Source organism: Cervus elaphus, chromosome 5 (genome assembly GCF_910594005.1).
Source record: "Cervus elaphus chromosome 5, mCerEla1.1, whole genome shotgun sequence".
NCBI classification, from domain to species: Eukaryota; Metazoa; Chordata; class Mammalia; order Artiodactyla; family Cervidae; genus Cervus; species Cervus elaphus.
Window position 1 is genome coordinate 62,095,932 of NC_057819.1, and position 18,604 is coordinate 62,114,535.

Sequence of the window (18,604 nt, forward strand, 5' to 3'; positions counted from 1 at the left end):
GGAAAACCTGAGGTTCTTGACGCTTTTTTTATTGAAGATTTTATAAATCACTCCCCGTCATTAAGTATCAGACTGATGGATGATGTCGTTAATGTGCTTATCTTGAAAAAATGTCATTTGCTAAATTTTTCTCTTCATTTGGTAAGTAGTGATATAGATGAAAATCTGGTTCAGTTCATAGTGGGATACAAGGAAACACAAACAAATATGTTTAAAATGTAAAAGTAGAGGAAAGATATGACATAAGTACATGTTAGGTTTTACAGTTATTTCAAAATTCAGTGTTTTCAGAATGGACATCTAAGAGGCAAATAGCTTATTAAAACTCATACAGTCAGGTCTCAGATTATGTTCTTATATATACTTGTTTGCTTCGAAAACCATCCATTTAAAATAACTTCCAGACTTTTATCCCATAAGGAAAGTCTGCTTATATATAAAATAAATTTTTCTGAATTATGGAACCAGCATGTGTTCATTGTAAACATTCTGGAAACTTCTGAAAAGTATAAAGAAGAAAAGTATATATATTAAAAAAGTATATATATATATATATATATAAAAGTATATAAAAAAGTATATATGTAAAATTTTGAATATTCCTTTTTCTTTAATACATTGAATATTTCCCATAGGATTAATGTTGACTTGAATTTTGCTTATTAGTGACTGTATAATATCACTGAAGGGATTTGCTATGATTTATTAAGTCATTAACCTGTTGGCCACTTACGTTGCTTCTAGTTTTTAAAAACCAGAAGATGAATTCTGAGGTTGGCATTCTTGGGTATAACCTTTGGATCCATCTCTGTTCCCTTACAGCAGGTTCTTAGAAGTAAATTTACAGATCACAGGTTATTAAGGATATTAAGAAATTTACGTAGGACTGCCATACTTTCTAGAAAAGTTGCTTCGATGTCAGCAAACACATCACATCCTCACCAGCATTGTTAAGCCTTTTCCAAGATGATGATCCACCTGATTGAATCAGCCAGTCCTTCCAGGAAAGAAGGAACATTCACCCCGTCCTGATCTGAGCTTCATCTCATGAGCTAGGGACCAGCTGTTATCCCATTTCACAGATGACAGAACATGCCCAGGGTGGATGAGGGGCTTTCAGGGGTCAGGTCACCAGACAAGTGGGTGGAGTGTTTCATCCTGCAGGCTTGGGCTGTCTCATCCCAAAGGTCACTTTCTTTCTAGATTTCCAAAGTTCTCCCCTAGGTTGTATCACTGTTTATACTCCTCGTTGTCTAGAGAGCAAGTCCTAATTGTATCTTCTAAGCGAAACATGGGTTGGAGAGCTAGTGCTTTAGTGGACAACCTGTAATGCACACCATTTCTGAGGCTCTCCAGTACCCACCTCCCCACCCTGGCACACACACAGAGAGACACAGCAGAGGTCAGTGCCCTGCCCTGAGGTCGGGGGCCTCGCAAGCGAACCGGGTAAGCCGCCCCCCTCCACCCCTCAGCATGCACGCGTGTTCATTCTACTCCTAGGTAAGGGGCTTTTCGCAAAGGTAGGAAATTTTTTTTCATATTTCACACAATCTAAATCACACGCAACATCTCTCAAAAGAAAAATTAGAGCTTTAAAAAGCAAGAGAGGGACTTCCCTGATGGTCCAGTGGTTGAGACTCCGGGCTTCTAATGCAGGGGCTTCAGGTTCAATCCCTGCTCGGGGGACTAAGATGCCACATGGCCATAAAATCAAAACACAAAACTAAAAAGCAGCAGAGCTAAACCATGGCCTTAATATCAGAAGGAGAGGTTTCTTATGATTTGCTGGTAAATGTATCTGTGTCGTTTCTGCCCAATTCCAGAGGCTCCCCACCTTGCGATCACTGAGGGAAAAACACTTCTGAGCATTCGCTGCTTTCTGTTCCAGGTGTGTGAATATCCTGATGGGACCAAGTCTCTGAAACTGGGAGACTTCGGGCTGGCCACTGTGGTGGAAGGCCCACTGTACACCGTCTGCGGCACCCCGACTTACGTGGCCCCTGAAATCATTGCTGAAACCGGGTATGCCTCCTGGGCAGTTGGGTTGGTGCTTGAACTCTGGGAACAGGTATATGTGCCACGACTGCTGCTGTGGATTCACGTGCCTCCCGGGAGCGTGGGGGGCCGGAGAGACTGATCCCTGCACCGTGACTTTGATCCCAGGAACTCCAGCTCATTCTTGTACTTCCAAGAGCCCTGGGGCCTGGACTTCTGTCCAAAGGCCAGTCTTGGAATCCAGAGAGTGGAGAGGTTGGGAGAAGGGCAGACGCCTTTGTCCGAAGGGTAGTTCATTCATCTGCATGAAATGAGCGGTTTGGTACTGAAAGGCCCTTTCCCCTAACAAACCAAGGCGAGTAGTCAGCCCTGAGGTGGGTTCGTGGGAGTAGCGTCCTGTGTGTCCTCCCACCGTTCTGTTTCCCCAGCTATGGCCTGAAGGTGGACGTCTGGGCAGCCGGCGTGATCACGTACATACTGCTCTGTGGCTTCCCACCCTTCCGAAGGTCAGTGGCTCTGCAAGTGTCCATATTTGAACTGTAAACTCTCTCCCTTTGATCTGGAAGCAGACATTCTACTCCTGGCAATCAGGACCGGAAACAGGTCAATAAAAATGTCAGTGACAAATTGTATGAACATACCATTCACTTTTTAATCTTAACTTACCACCTATTAATGTGTATTCTGCATCCGCACTTCCGAGGTGCGGCCCAGGCCTTGCTCTGTGCCTGGTCCCCTGGGTTTCCCACGGTCATTCTTCCGTAAAACTCACCCCGCGGCCCAGTGTCTGTGGTTTCCGTCCCCAGTCTTTTTCAAGAGGAGTGAGAGTTAAAGATCCTCGCCAAGCAGCCTGACCCTCCCAGGTAAGACTTTCTCTAGTTCTTAAGGGTTGTCTCTTCTACCTAATCTGACAGTTGTTTTTTAACAACTCACTTTGCAGAGCATTTGACCTGGTTGTTGTAGACACAGGGAACGCGTTCTTTTTCAGTTGATTTTGTCCGTTCACATACTATTTTGTTAAGGAGTGTTACAAACACTCTTGGCATCAACAGGCCTGGGAAAGCAGTTTGACCTTGGATGACCGTACACTCACCTATTGGGAGGACAGGGGACCACACACGGGGTCAGGGTGTGTGGTGGGGACCCCCCAGCGGTGTATGGACAGGGGGCAGCTAGGGCTTCACCGTATGTCTCTTGACCAGTGCCTTCTCCCTCTGAAGCACATGAACACTTTGAAGCAGATGTTAATCTAATGATGCACGTTTGATTATTTTCCTCTGACTTTTCTTGAATGCTGTTTTCCTTTTAATCTTTCCTTATGGTCATTTGTAGAGTAGCTACAATGGGCCAGGCATCATTCTAAGTTCTGGGAATCAAGTGGGAAACAAACCTTATTCTGTAAGGCCATAGTGTTTTATAGTGTGTATTCAGTCAGTAAGTAAAAAATAGATTTATTTCTTCCCTCTCTCCCCCCACATTTTATTATAAAAGCTTTTATTATAGAAGCTTTATTATAAAAGCTTTTTATTAGAGGCTTTATTATAAAAGCTTTTTATTATATGAAGCTTTATTATAAAAGCTTTTTATTATAAAAGCTTTCAAACATACAGAAAAGTACAAAGGTATGATGTTTATCTTTTTTTAAAATGACCTATTTTTAAAATATATTTTTTAACACTGGGTCTTAGTTGTGGCATGTGGAATCTAGTTCCCTGACCAGAGATTAAACCTGGGCCCCCTGTACTGGGGGGCATGGAGTCTTGGCCACTGGACCACCAGGGAAGTCCCTAATGATCAATGAGTTGAATAGTTGGTTTGGTTTTGTTTTGTTTTTGCTTACATTAAATACAGGAATAACACAGATGTCAGTCTCTACTTTTGAGAGGCCTATTGGTTTGAAAACACAGCATGAGAATATTGATCAAGCAGAAAAAGTGAGCATGAGTTCATGCCAAGTTGAGGGCAGGCTCAGCTGAGGACTGGAAATCACGAAAGGTTTAAGGAGAGATACGACATTGGAGTGAGACCTCGTTCTCGTGGCGTGGCTTGGGTTTCTATAGGTGGAAGGCTCTTTCCGTCTGGCCATCCATCAGCATCATGGTTTTCCATCGAGGTCATTGCCAAGGTGGGTTATTCAGACTATAGGATATGACGTATCTGTTAGTTTTTACTGAAGAATTTGTTCTAAAAGTAGGGGCATGAATCATTCTGAGCCATTCTCCTGCCCTGGGCTGGCTTAGTGGGGGCCTGAGGTCCAGTGTAGCTCCCTCACATGCCTGGTAGTCAGCTCAGTGTCCGCTGGGACCACAGGCTTGACTTAGCCACGTGCCCCCCAGCATCAGAGAACTAGCGTGGGCTTCACGTGATGGTGGTGACAGCTTCCTCAAAGCAGCCAGAGAGAGCAAGTTCCCTGTCCGAGTACCTTCCAGATCTCTGCTTGCTTCACATTTCTTGATTAATGTCCCATTGATCAAATGAAATCAAATAGCTAAGCCTGGGGTGAATGTGGGAGAAGTTTGTGTCCATAGAAGGAGGGAAGTGATTTGTGGCCATTGTTACAGTCACGCGGTGCCCTGCTGGTCTCAGTGATGACTTGCTTTGGGAACCAGTCAAGTGCAGAGGACAGTGGGGTTTGATAGCCGGTAACCCAAGGGCCAGGGCCTTCCCTGGTGACTCAGTAAAGAATTTGCCTGCCAATGCAGGAGATGTGGGTTCTATCCCTGGATCAGAAATGGCCACTGGGGAAGGAAATGGCAACCCACTCCAGTATTCTTGCCTGGAGAATCCCATGGACAGAGGAGCCTGCTGGGCTGCAGTCCATAGCATCGCAAAGAGTCAGACCTAACTGAGCAAGCAACCACCACCAACAAATCCAAGGGCCATTTACAGCAGAGTTTCCCTCTGTGGTTAACCCAAGTTGAGAGCAGCTGGAAAAGGTATGGAGGAGCAGTTGTAGAGGAATATGTGCTCACAACTCCCTCTAGTGTTTCCACTTGCCAGTGCAGCCTAGAAGTTTGTTTTCTTTGACTTCCTTTTTACTGTTTAACAAAAGAGAGACTGGAATTAACAATATGTATCTATTGTGACTTGTTACCTTGTTCTCTCTGTGGGATATTCAGATCAGTCTGGCTAATCAAAAGCAGTAAAAGTACATTCTGAAAGCTGCTGCCTTAGAGGTTATGTTCAGATGCTGGTCCTGTAACTCTAGATAGCTTACCTCTGAAAATGTTTTCCCTCTCATATCATGTTGTGATGAAAGAGAATTTATTATGTTACATGTTCGTTGTAGAAGCATCTTCATAGTGTACACAGACATTCTGGATAGATTTTATAACCTACTATAATATAAAATACTTACATATTTTATATACCATATATATCAAACTATGGAAATGGTCCTTTAAATAATGACAAATGACTATGGTTTAGGATTAAGCAAATCTGCATAAATTTGCTTCTAAAATAAAAGTCTTTCAACAGATATCTCAAAATATTTTCATTGTTTTCTAAACAAGATTAATTGAACCCAAAGCTTTTTAATTAAAGTTGTTCCTTGGAATTGACAGTTTGAGCTTCTTTAACTCTAGCATCTCCCATTCTTTCAGGATTTTCGGGCATTAGTCCCAGGCTGACATGTAATATTTCATTGTTACTGAGAAGAATGTTGCTTTTCCAAGGTTTAGGTATTGCCTAAGGAAGTCTGTTCTTAGGGCCACTGATAACAAATAACATTTGCCTGACTATCCTGAGATATTTGATGTTTCTCTTAAACACACACCCATACCCCCTTTAAGTGAAATGTTTTGCACATCATTTGTGAAACAGCTTACAACATTTCTCAGGTTACCTCGTCTGACCTTTAACACCTTGGCAATGGAAATAGTGTGTACACAGAGTCTTTTGCTGTTTTCAGAGTTTTTCTTACTGGGCGTTTCTGGACTTACAGCACTGTACTGTTTAAGAATTAAAAAGTGCTTGAAGCATCTCAGCCAGCTGCTGCTGCTGCTGCTAAGTCGCTTCAGTCATGTCCTACTCTGTGTGACCACATAGACGGCAGCCCACCAGGCTCCACTGTCCCTGGGATTCTAATCCAGGCAAGAACACTGGAGTGGGTTGCCATTTCCTTCTCCAATGCAGGAAAGTGAAAAGTGAAAGTGAAGTCGCTCAGTCGTGTCCAAGTCTTCACGACCCCATGGACTGCAGCCCACCAGGCTCCTCCGTCCATGGGATTTTCCAGGCAAGAGGACTGGAGTGGGGTGCCATTGCCTTGTCCGGTACACTGTTAATGGGAATGTAAATTAGTGTAGCCACTATGGAACATAGTATGAAGTTTCTTTAGCCAGACTGTAGTGTATAAATGTGTTAATCCATCCAGGGAAGGTTTAATCGGAGGAACTTTTATTCTGTGACAACTGAGAAGGGCGCATTCTCTGCAGGTCTGCTCTGGCGAGGGCCGCCCAGAACCCCAGGGCTCTCGTAGTTCCCAGCACGGGTCCTCAGGGTGCCCCTCTAGTTGCCCAAATCCTGGGATTGTGTTGTTGACTCAGGCTATTTTGCCAAGAACCTAAATCCTGCAGACACACACCCAATGTTTTAGCTGTTTGTTAACAAAATAAAGACCGTGTGTGTTAACAGAAGCTATTTGAGATTCCAGAAGAAGACCAAAAGGGAGATGCATGCCATCATAGAGAGGAATGGCTAAAAAGAACGATTCTGGAAACAGGTGACTTGCTATATCTTCTTCTAACATTGTCTCCTGGGGTCCTCCGATGTTCTGAATGCTTCTATAAAATCCCATTGTGCTTTTAGGCACATTCTTTATTCATTTTTAAGGAGACATGAGCTGAGTTAAGTCAGTAAAGAGGTAACAGTGAAAAGGAAAGAGCATTTGGACACCTAGAAAGAAACAGTCTGTGCTCACTCGAAGAACATCAGTTTCTCGGGTAGCAGGGGTTGGGGGCATCACTCGCCTTGCCTGCTGGCCTGGCCTGACCTGTGTTGCTCTGAGTGCTGCATGACATCATGAAGCAGCAGTGTCGATTCCGCTGAGCTTGGTTTAATATAATGAACGTTCACAGAGCTCACAAACTCTGTTCTTTCTCCTAGAACAGGATGAGGCAGCCACCTCATCACACAGCCCCAGAGGCTGTCTCTGGACACGGCCCTGAATCATCTGTTTCTAGGGATGCCACATTCACCATTGCAGACCCTGGAGGACTGGTAGCTGACCAGGCTCCTGCACAGGAGGCTGGGCGGGGTCCCACGTGAGCACCTGAGCAGTGCGTGGGGCCGAAGGCAGTCTGGGGGTAACTCTGGGGGAAACGTTGCATCCTTGCCAAGTGATCAGGGCTTGCCTAGTAGCTCAGCTGGTGAAGAATCTGCCTGCAATGCAGGAGACCCTGGTTTGATTCCTGGGTCAGGAAGATCTGCTGGAGAAGGGATAGGCTACCCACTCCAGTATTCTTGGGCTTCCCTTGCAGCTCAGCTGGTAAAGAATCCGCCTGCAATGCGGGAGACCTGGGTTCAATTCCTGGGTTGGGAAGTTCCACTGGAGAAGGGAAAGGCTACCCACTCTAGTATTGGGCTTCCCTGGTAGCTCAGATGGTAAAGCTTCTTCCTGCAATGTGGGAGACCTGGGTTCGATCCCTGGGCCTGAAGATCTCCTGGAGAAGGAACTGGCAACCCACTCCAGTACTCTTGCCTGGAAAATTCCATGGATGGAGGAGCCTGGCAGGCTACAGTCAATGGGGTCATAAAGAGTTGGACACGACTGAGCAACTAACACTTACTTAACACGTATTTGCCAAGTGAGGCTGAACTTCCGCTCCTGGATTTTGATCTTGACTTCAGCAGCCCTTCCTGAGTTTTCTTCTAGGCTTTGCAGTGGCCTGGGGAGCGAGTGACTTGCTTCTCGCTCTGGCCATTGATGTGGCCGCCAAGGGGAGGGGCCATGTGGCTGTGGAGATGCAGTGTTCTGGGAGGCAGGGGACATCCAGTTCCCTGAATTTTTCCCAGCAGTATTTCCGCATTTTTCTGGCACTGTCCATCAAACGTCAAGTCATCTTTTACTCTTTAGACACCAGCTGTGTGCAGCTCTGAGAGAGGCAGGCAGGGAGGGACGCCCACCTCGGGGTCCTGCACCCATGAAGTTCTAGTGGATGTCCTTAGATGATGGGCTTTTTCTCTCACACTGAGCTTCAGTGAAAGGTTTCAGTGGGGAGCGTGTTGCCTGTGAATGTTTATCCAGATTCTGAACTCCTTATAACTTTCCATGTGTTGGCTGCTTCGCTATCTCTGGCTGTTTTGTTGGGAAAGTAGAAGGGGGAAGGACAAGGAGATCTGACTCAGGTTTGCTGCTTTCCCCACTTACTATTATACCATGAATGACTGAGGGCAGATGCTGAGCTTCCTTTTTTTTTTGAAATGAGGACTTACATTTTTGTGGATTCCATTTTTTCTTGAGTCTTTTGTTTTTTGTGGAAAAATACATGTGACATAAAATCTATCCCTTTAACCATTTGTAAGTGTACAATTTCAAGTGTTAAGTGGTATTTAGTAGATTTAAACCATTGTGTAACCGTCACCACCACCCATCTCCAGAACATCTTTGTCCTCCCACGCTGAAGCCCGGTACCCGCTGAACAGAGTTCTTGCATCTCTGCTCCTCTCTCTCTGCCCTGCTCCTCCTCCTTTCTCCACCACCTCCCTTCCTCCCCCTTCTCTCTGATTCCCAGGTCCATGGAAATGTTCCTTGGTTCATCATCTAGAAGGGAGAGTGTCATCCCAAACCTGGTTGAGATGCACAGCCAAGCTGTGAAACACCCACGCCAGAGACACTGGACTCCCGTCTCCCTTCCCCGTGAGCCTTTTATTGCAATGCCGAATGGTGACGCTGACTCTTCTGTTTCTCTGTCACTGCCTCAGTGAGAACAACCTCCAGGAGGATCTCTTTGACCAGATCTTGGCTGGGAAGCTGGAGTTCCCAGCCCCCTACTGGGACAACATCACAGACTCGGCCAAGGTACCCATGCGGCCTGGCTCTGGGGGGCGGCGTGTCGAGGGGTCCTCGCCTGTCACGGGGGGCTGTCGCCGCTCTTGTTGTTGTGCTCTGGGTCTGTCTGGACTGTGGCTCACCCCGCAGCGCGGTGCCTGAAATACTTCGCCGGGTTCTGGAAGCTGGCCTGGCTGTCTCCCCCGTGTGCTGAGGCCGCCCTCTTAGGGCTTCCAGATGCTTCACTAAGCCCTCAACACCTGCTCCTTCGTTTGCTCGGGAGCTGTGTCCTAGACCCCGCAGCCTGCAGGGGTGGCCCCAGGAGGCCTGTGGCATTGCTGGAAGGAGCAGGTCCGCGGCGCGGCGCTGTGGATGAGGGCAGTGCCCAGAGCCCGCAGGAGGGGACGCCGTGGTCTGCATGGACTCGGCCACCTGCCTCGGAGCCTGGGGAGGCAGAGGTGTGACCGTGCCGGCTGTTCTCCGAAGGGTTCGGTGTGAACGCACGCTTTCTGTGCCTGCGGTTCGCCACCCCGCTTTTGTCCCCACTGGCGTCTCCTGTCTTTCTTCCCAGGAGTTAATCAGTCAGATGCTTCAGGTCAATGTTGAAGCGCGGTGCACAGCAGGACAGATCTTGAGCCACCCCTGGGTGTCTGTAAGTACCCACGTCCCCGGGGGACCGACGTCTCTGTGTCCTGCGGGCCGCAGCGGGCCCCCTCGCCTGGGCTGTGGTGCAGACCGAGGTCTGGGCCCACGTTCTGTGGCGCCCTGGGCATCCTTTTCCGTAGTCACGCTGCCTGCCCTCTGGAGGATGCGGCGGGCACCGGGCCCCTCTGTGAGGGACCGGGCTCACCCCGTCTCTGCAGGCTGCAGCGTCCTCACCTGTGAGGTGCTCTCCAAGGACCTTTTCCCGTCATCCTGGGGTTTGAGAGTCTTCAGCACGTGCCCAGAGATGAGCCTGTGTCAGAGTCGGACCTCTGTCTTCCTGGCCCGTGGTCACAGGAGCGCTCCTGCTCCCGGTGGGGCGGGTAGGAGCCGGGTGGAGGATGTGTGAAGTTCGGGGAGTGCCCTGAGTGTGGACAATGCCTCGGGGCTCGGGTCAAACAAAGTCCACGCCAGGAGAGCCTGGGTCCCCTCAGTCCTCGGAGCCTGGCGGACGTGGCATTAATTCAGGGGCTTCTGCTGACTTCAGGGGCGCCCTGTGCACCTCTGCCAGCCAGCTTCTGTCCCCCACACCCTGACAACTCTGTTCAGGCTCTCTGGGTTCTGTTACGTGACTTGGTTCTTGGGCCAAGTAGCTGAGATGCTGCATTTTTTTACTGAGTGATAAAGACTAGACACTACCTGCATTCTTGACTAAAATGATAATTTTGATGTTTCCATGGGCAGGATCTGTACTAAACTAGGTGGCATTTATGCTGTGGAGGAAGGTCTCTGAGCCCTGCAGAAGGCCCTTCCGCCCTCTCCTCAGCCCAGTCCAGACCTCAGGAGGGAGGTGCATGGTAGAGGGTCCTTGCGGGGGTCAGAGGACTGCCAAACAGCAGTCGTTATTTTCAGTTATTTGACTCAAATGGTTCCCCGGATCTCATGGCTCAGATGGCCCTATTAGGAGGAGACGGTGGGAGTGACGGATGGTGTGTAACTGCTGAGGAAGAGACAACATTGAGACTCAGGGTTGGTGTCTTTGCCTCTTTTCTGTAGGATGACGCCTCCCAGGAGAATAATATGCAAGCTGAAGTAACAGGTAAACTCAAACAGCACTTTAATAACGCGCTCCCCAAACAGAACAGCACGACCACCGGGGTCTCCGTTATCATGGTGAGTAGAGCACGGGTCCGCCCTTGGGCAGCTGCAGGGCCGGCCTGACTGCTCCGCTGACAGTGAGCCTTGCAGAGTCAGCGGCCCAGCGCTCCCTGCTCGCGGCCCTGGTGCCTTCTGGGCTCTTCCCTCCATGGCGAGAGTGGCCTGGCATGTGAAGGGCACCGTGTGGCCAGCTCCCAGTCCGCGGGCCCTGGGATCAGAGGGTGTGCAGGTTCCTGGCAGGCCAGACTGCAGGGCCCTGGGCCTGGGCCCCCGCCTCTTCTGGGCTCAGTGGGCCCTGGGCTGCGGCGTCTGTCCCAGCCCTGCTTTCCCCCGCAGAGAGGGCTCCCCAGCCAGGTGGGACTTGCAGCCAAAGGCAACAACTCCCTGACTCCTCAGGGCTTCACAAATAGATTATCTGAGCTGTGAATGAGTCTTTGGGACTGGGGATAAGAAACAGCTAGGGTTAAGCAAATTCCATATTTTAAAAAATCAGTATTTTGTGATTTTTAAAAGTTCAGAAGAATGAAAAAAAATTAGGTTTTTCAGGGTTGGTAAAATTTTATGAGAAGTTAGGAACACTGATCCCCATATTTTGTCAGATCTTCCTTCTAAAATGTTTTTGAGGCAGCTTACCTAAATCCATAAACACAGCAAATGGAAAATGGCATTAAAGTACGTGAAGTAACATGAAAGTAAGTCAGGGAACGGGAGAAGATGGCAGAAAAGATAAAAGTGAGTCCGAAGTGTAGTCAGCAGCCCTCCCAGCAGCTGTCCGGACTCGAGTCCTTGCTCCTGCGAGCCGTGAAGCTGGCCCCCGTGGGCCCCCCGTGCTGTCCCCCCTGCTCATAGGATCGGGGAGCAGCGGGGCTGCCTGCCCGGGGAGAGGCAGGCTTTCCCTGGAGGTGGGGGCCCAGGAGCCAGACAGCAGGAGATGGGCCATCCCCCACTCCATCACTCTGGCCTCAGGACGGACCCACCCTCTCTGGAAAGGCTGCTTTCCTGCTGACTGGGGGGAAACCAGCCGCGTATTCTCCCAGCACATTGCACCTCCGATCCTTCCCTTGGAGGACTGGGTGCAGGTGGGGGCCAGAGGGAAGCCCCTGCTCTGTCCCGGGCTGGGGGGCCGCTCTCCTCCTCCCCTGCCAGGCTGCCGGCCCCCGGGGGCTCTGGGCCAAACCAGCGGGAAGGCCTCTTAGCTGTGGTTTTCCCGGGATCTCAGTGGTGTCCCGCCAAAAGCCTGCGACGGTCAGAGCTGTCACAGAGCGGCAGCTGAGACCCTGTGGGAAAAGCCGTCCTGTCTGAGCCCACGGCAGAACCTTCTCAGTAGTCACTGCCGCCTGGGATCGGTCACAGCCCTGCCGCCAGCCACGCCGTTAGGCAGCTCCTGGGGACATCTAGAAAAACCTGAAACATCAGAAATTGCCACACTCACCATGTAATAAAAAACCTTAAGGGTTAGCACACTTTGATAACCACACATGAATTAAGCTTCCTAGTCTCCTAGAGGGAGAAGCTTTATAGGATTCGCCCAGAGCTCATGAGCGCTTCCCCATCAGCCCCTGGGCCACCGACTCACGGCCCAGATGCAGGGCCTGTGGCCCACCAAGGTTCTGGAACGATCGGCGCTTTTGCCTTTCGGCCCAGAACAGGCTCTGTTCTGGATGAGGACATCCAGGCCCTCTCAGAACCTACGTCTTGGGGTTTACAAATGGCGTTTATCCATTTGCTGATGAAGTTTAAGACCTTTAACAGGATGTTTGCGTGAATGAACACTGCTTTATTATTTGTGAGTCTAGCAGTGATTGTGAGCATTGTGTGTTCACGTGTGTATTAAGTGTCTTGTCAGGCGTGTTGGCGGAGCCCCATCTCACCCCCCAGCCCCCCGTTCCCTACATAACTCTGCAGCTCCTTAGCTCTGGGGAGGTGCTGGCTGACCCACGAGGTCCAAAACCCATGGGGGAATCAGGAGCACTGGTCTCTAGAGGGACCAGTTCTCCACGGCCAGAAAGCCAGCCTGGGAATCTGGCTTGTCCCACGCAGGCCTCCATGGGGAGGTCATACATCCTCACCCGACAGAGGCTTGGCCCGGCATGGTTGTGCTGGGGCAGCTTGCAACGCTTCCGAGTCATCAGTCCTTCCCTCACCCCCCTGCCCAACCACCACCACTTTCACCATTCCCGTGTGTCTGTGTGTCCTGCCCTTGGGAACAGTTTCAAATGTTTTCTTAAAAATCCTGATTCACAGACAGCTCTTCCTGATATGTATATGTTCTCCTCTCTGGGGCATGTAAGGTTCAGGTGGTTTCCTGCTGATACAAATAGCAGTGGAAACAGGGCATCAGTGTCCTGAGACAGGACCCTCCGGTTGGGTTTTGTTCTCTTAGAACCGCCAGAATTGGAGCCTGGGGCTCCAGTGAGGAAAGGGTAGGACAGGAATGGTAAATAACTGTGAGCAAGTAAAGTTGATGCTGTTGTCTGCATTTTGTTTGACAGTTTGACTTGACAGTTTGAGAGACACTTCAGAGTTTCACTGTGTACCCCGCTGAGGCTCTGGGGACCCTGGAGCAGCATTCTGGTATTCACCGTGCTGTGCTTCCTCAGAGCGGCCTCTAATTCTCAGCCCGTCTTATCTGCATGCTTTTCTCAGACCCTGACAGCAGCGTCCAGCTCTCAGCTTCCCATGGGTGCAGGTCTCCTGTACCTACTGACACCCATTTTGGCCAAACACACCCGTGAAAACTTTACTTAAAACTCTTCAGCTTGCCACATCACCTTGCTTCTCAGACCAAAAGCTAGTGAGGGCACGGGAGGAGGGTGCCAGTCGTTCTCCTGCTGAAGGTTATCTTTCACTGAGGTGCAAATACGTATCTTTTAGTGGATGACAGCATAAGATGGGAGCCTTTGGGAAGGCTTTGGTTCTTTCTCCAAGTACATTTGCAAGGAGGCCCTGTCAGGCTTTGGGATAGGAGAATCCTAGAGGATAGGGTTTTGGTTTAAGTTGGGCCTGTGGTTTCGGATTGCACTTGCATTTGCTCTGACTTGTCCTGAGAGGCTTAAGGAAAGACCCTGCACCTGCAAAGCGGCTCAGGGCCTGGCCTAGAAGAGGCCATCTCGTGGTGGAAAAGAGAATTAATGATAAGAAACCCCTTGTGGCTGCATTTTGTAGCCTCGTAGCTGACTGGAGAAAGGGTGGATTCAAAAGGAGTGCTTCCTCACTGGGGGGACTGTGCTCCTTTCAGGGGGACGTTGGGAAGGACTGGGGCTTAATTTAAGTTGGACAAAACTGTTTCGACTGTGTTGCTTCTGTTGAAAGTAAGTCCAGTTTCTGTCCCTGCTTCTCTCCTCCCTCCTCGCGCCTCTCCCGCTGCCTGCATTGCTTTCCTCTGGCTAGGTCCAAGGCGATGGTATGTACTAACCGCACCGCTCTGCTTCCTCCTGCTGCACACATTCATGCTCTTGCCGGGAAGAGAAGAGGAGAAATAACCGTGGGGATGGTGGTGTCTTTGGCCCAGGGGAGGCTTTTGGGTGGAAAACGGCGGAAGAAGCCTCTCTGCGCTTTCCGAGTTTTCCCCGAGGGGGTGGCCTGGCCTCTGCTCACACTAGGCGCTCCGAAGCTTGTTAAGGCGCAGGGCTGAGTTTCTGATTTGGCTTTTCCCCAGTTAACCTCTTCTCCAGGAAACGGAAAGTGCCCTTGGCAATCACTGAGTGTTCAGGAAGGGCCTGTGGAGAACACCTGCCTTCCAGTCTGCACCAAGGGCCCCGCAGGCAGCCGCCCAAGGTCTAGGAAGCCGCCCAAGGTCTAGGAAGCCCCATTTGTTCATACTTTCTTCAGGCACTTTTTCCCCTCCTGGAGTCCTGGAAGACTCGATGGTTCCTTTCCCCATCAAGGTGGTTAGATGACAAGGAAAGGACTTCTGGCCCACATGCCTTTCAGCTAAAGGTGCTGAGAACTGAAAGAGCCCCGCGTTTGGAAAACGCGGTGAGAGGGCGCCTGGCCTGGCCTCCCTGGCTGAGCAGCAGTCATACCTGGTCAGAGGAGGAGGCAGGCGGGCCAGTCTCCTTCCAGGCTAGGGTCAGAGGGCAGGGGACATCTGTGCCCCTGGAGCAGGGGAAAGTTAGCCTGCTAGTCGCTCAGCCATTTCCTACTCTTCGTGATCCCATGGTCTGTCGCCCACTAGGCTCCTCCATCCGTGGAATTCTCCAGGCAATAACACTGAAGTGGGCTGCAATGCCCTTCTCCTGGGGATCTTCCCTACCCAGGGATTGAACCCTGGTCTCCTGCATTACAGGCAGATTTTTTTTTTTAACCCTCTGAGCCACCAGGGGGAGCAGGTCACAACCCTTGGGGGTGTGAAGACACCCCACAGGAAGAGAAGGCCAGGGAGGAGCTGCTGGACGATGGAAAGATGGGTGATGTTACACCCTGCATTCCCAGGCTTTTCATAAATTGATGGCCGCCACTGGGGCGGTGGTTTCGGGGCGGGGTGGGGGTTAGGTATTACAGATGACATGACTTAACCTTTCCAGTCTCCCGATGGGGAACCTTCTTTAGAGAAGTTAGCAGTCAGGTGCCTTGCATTCCCATGCGGTTTGCTTCTTGTCCAGGACGCTTCTGGGCTCAGATCCCAGAGGCTCCGGCCAGGGCCGTAGGAGCAGAGGCCGCGGTGAGGGATGGAGGGACTGCTGGGCCGGCCGGGGGGGTGGGGGGCCGGTGGGGGCGCCGTCAGGCCACGGGCGTTACTTCTCCTCTCCTGCTCCCGGCCTGCATGCTCGGCGCGCCCCGCTCGCTCGCGGTGCCGGGCGCAGGCGGCGGACTCACGTGTCTTACGTCTCCTGCTCTCTCCCCAGAACACGGCTCTAGATAAGGAGGGCCAGATCTTCGGCAGCAAGCTTGGCGCCGACGGCGGCCGACCCGGCCTGGAGCCCGCCGCCCCGGCGCCCGCCGCGCCCCCGGAGCCGCCCCCGCACCCCGGCCCTCCCGCCCCCGCCCCGGGCAGCGAGCGGGCGGGGACCTGGCGCCGCCACCGCGACTGACCCGCTGCCGGGCGCAGCTCCGCACACCGCCCGGCCGGGCGCCTCGGGGGCCTGGAGGGGCCCGTCAGCGTCGGCTTCGGGGACGGCCCTCGGAGCGGCGGCTTTAAATGTCCCATCTTTCCAGTTCGGTGGGCGTTGGACGGCATCGCCAGGAGACTGTGCAACTTCGATCAGGCATCCAGCGCCTTTTTATAGAAACGCTCCGGATGGTCCAAGGCCTCTATTTGAGTAAACTCGGAGGGCTCCTTTTTTTTCTCTCTTTCAAACAGCGCAGAGCTGTGTCTGATTCGTGGGCATGCTTCCTCTGCTGCCGGGGCTCGGGGGCTGGCTTCCAGCGGAAGTCCTGGGCCCCCGGTGGGCCGCCTGGTGCCCGCGCTCAGCCCACTTTGGGGTCTCGCAGATGCGGGGCGCGGGGCTCACGTAAGAGGACCCCGGGTCTGGACTTGTGCTCAGGCCCAGGAAAGGCCGCTGCTGCCTTCACGACGTGCGTTTCCTCAGCTCTTCCCACGTCTGCATCGGCAGATGCCCGGGACGTTGTCCTTGGGGCCTTTTGAGGAGAGGCGGGCGCATGCGCATCGCCGGTGGGGCTTCCTTCTCCAGGTCCGACTGCGGGCACAGCAGGACCGACGCGAGCCCTTCGGAGCCCCCCAGTCTCCCTGCTCCATCTCTACTCATCGGCGGCGGGACAGCCCCAGGACGCGCGGGCACGGTCAAACTGGGCCGGAAGGTGCCTGCAGACGTCCTCTGTTACTAACCTTCTGGAAGGCTGCTGGCAGTTTTTCCTTTTTTCCACCACCCTGCTGTTTTTAATGATTGTACATAATCAGTGTATTTGTTTTCCCTGCTCATCTTCTAAACGGGTGAGCCTGTAGCTCCTTGTCACTGTTAGACTTTTGCCCCCTACAAGTGTATCCAATAAACTCTTCCTTGAGAAGTAGTAGTCAGGGTGGGCAGAGGCTCCTGTGTGGCTGTTTGCATTTCAGAGCGTGTGGTCAGAGTGACAGCCCCCAGGGCCAGGTTCTGGAAGGCACCGGTGTTTGCTTCTGTGTTGGGGATAGGACTGGGAGGAGAAGTGCTTGGGAAGAACACGTGGAGGGCCTGGATCCAGGTATATTTGATTACAGGTGCAAAGCGCACGGCACAGGCTCCAAAGCCAGCAGGGATTATCAGTGTATAGCACAGGACTCATGGAACCAGGGGCTGGAAGGTCAGGCTTTCCAGGAGCCGGGGAGCCAGCCCGCCATTCCTGTCTCTTTCAGAGACTGTGCCATCTGTCGTCCCCGCTTTTTTCAGTGTATTTGGCCCTTGACTTCTGTTCTCTGATGACAGCTACTTGCTTGGGCTTAGCCTGGAACTGCTCTGTCTCCAGCCTCTCAAGTCCGAACAGCTCCACGGCTTGAAATCATCTCTTTCGGCTCTGGATCTCTTCGTCCCCATTGCTGTGTGATGATTTCTCCCTGGGCTGAGCCAAACCAGAGGCGGGTGACAGAATGCAGACGGGCCTCCTGAGTGTACGGTGTTGGGGGATGCAGGCTTCAATAGGAGGGTGGTGATGGGCAGGTCCAGAACATTCTGTCGCTTTGCTCACTAGTTAAAGAGCGAGATTTTTTTTTTAATAGCTTCTATTAGAAAAATGTTAACAAAAGTGAAGAGGGACTTCCCGGGTGGTAAAGACCCTGCCTGTCAATGCAGGAGACATAGGTTCGATCCTTGGGTTGGGAAGATTGCCTGGAGTTGGAAATGGCAATCCACTCCAGTGTTCTTGCCTGAAAAATCCCATGGACAAGAGCCTGGCGGGCCACAGTCCATGGGGCAGCAGAGAGACACGGCTGGGTGAGCATGCAATGAAAGCAAAGAGCTAATGTAACAGAGGAGAAAAATGAAAATGGAAGGGTGATGGAGCGGGGCTGTTAGTGCCGGAAACGACCCCATTGCTTGAACTGCGAGGTTCAAAGACATTTGCCAAAGACTTAAAATAAGTGGCCAGGGCAGTGCCAGGCGCGGGTGAGAGGATGAACCCCTCTGTCCAGCACGTGTCCCCGCTCTCTTGCCACACTCGATGGGCTGCGGACAGGCCTGAGTCCAGGGTGGAGGGATGGCCTCGCATGACTGAGCAGCTCTTCCGTACACACCTTCACCCCACAAACACCCCGAGCGGTGCGTGGTGCTGAAGGAATGGGCCTAGACGCTGGGTGTCACACCAGGGTCACAGGCCTGGCCGGAGGCAGAGCCACAGTGTGGTGAGTGAAGGCCTGGTGCCCGCGGCCGAGGAAGGGCTCTGCCAGCTCAAGCAGGGGGTCCCTTTGCCCACGTTCAGCAGATGTTTACTGAGCTCTTGTGCTGGTCTCAGGATCCAAACTAAATGCGGGTGCCCAACTATTGGGTTCCTCCACTCCTGCACAGTGAGAGAGGCGTGGGCTTGGGTTATATTCATTCCCTTATTCCAGCAGGGGCATCTTGGCTACAGAAGGGAAAGCAAGGGAAGCGGTGACCTGCTGATGTCCCTGGGGGCGCCTGCTGGGCTCAGCCACAGGTAAGCCTGAGTCTGCCTCTCTTCCTGAGTCAGGAAGATCCCCTGGAGGAGGGAATGGCAACTCACTCTAGTCTTCTTGCTTGGAGAATTCCATGGACAGAGGAGGTTGGCAGGCTGCAGTCCATGAGGCTGCAGAGAGACAGGCCTAAGTGATTAACACTTTCCCTTTTCCAGAAAGGTTGCCACGAGATGAAAGTACATGGAATATATGGATTGGAAGCATTTGGCATCACTTGCCCCAGAATACCTGCA

At 51.6% G+C, this 18,604-nt stretch overlaps 1 protein-coding gene across 6 annotated transcripts in view; it reads left to right on the forward strand.

Annotated features, from left to right (window-relative positions):
• The window catches only part of DCLK2 (doublecortin like kinase 2), a 181,644-nt gene extending 164,876 nt beyond the window's left edge, over nucleotides 1-16,768 (forward strand). For 4 of the 6 annotated variants that reach the window (XM_043902583.1, XM_043902584.1, XM_043902587.1 and 1 more), the window contains 6 exons: nucleotides 1,889-2,022; nucleotides 2,424-2,501; nucleotides 8,920-9,016; nucleotides 9,558-9,638; nucleotides 10,685-10,801; nucleotides 15,634-16,768. In XM_043902583.1, the coding sequence (XP_043758518.1) occupies nucleotides 1,889-2,022; nucleotides 2,424-2,501; nucleotides 8,920-9,016; nucleotides 9,558-9,638; nucleotides 10,685-10,801; nucleotides 15,634-15,819 (693 nt within the window). In that variant the 3' untranslated portion in view covers nucleotides 15,820-16,768. Of the gene's footprint in view, nucleotides 1-1,888; nucleotides 2,023-2,423; nucleotides 2,502-8,919; nucleotides 9,017-9,557; nucleotides 9,639-10,684; nucleotides 10,802-13,278 lie in introns of all 6 variants that reach the window. The other 2 variants (XR_006341132.1, XM_043902588.1) reach the window with 2 other exon arrangements.
• The last annotated feature ends 1,836 nt before the right edge of the window (nucleotides 16,769-18,604 follow it).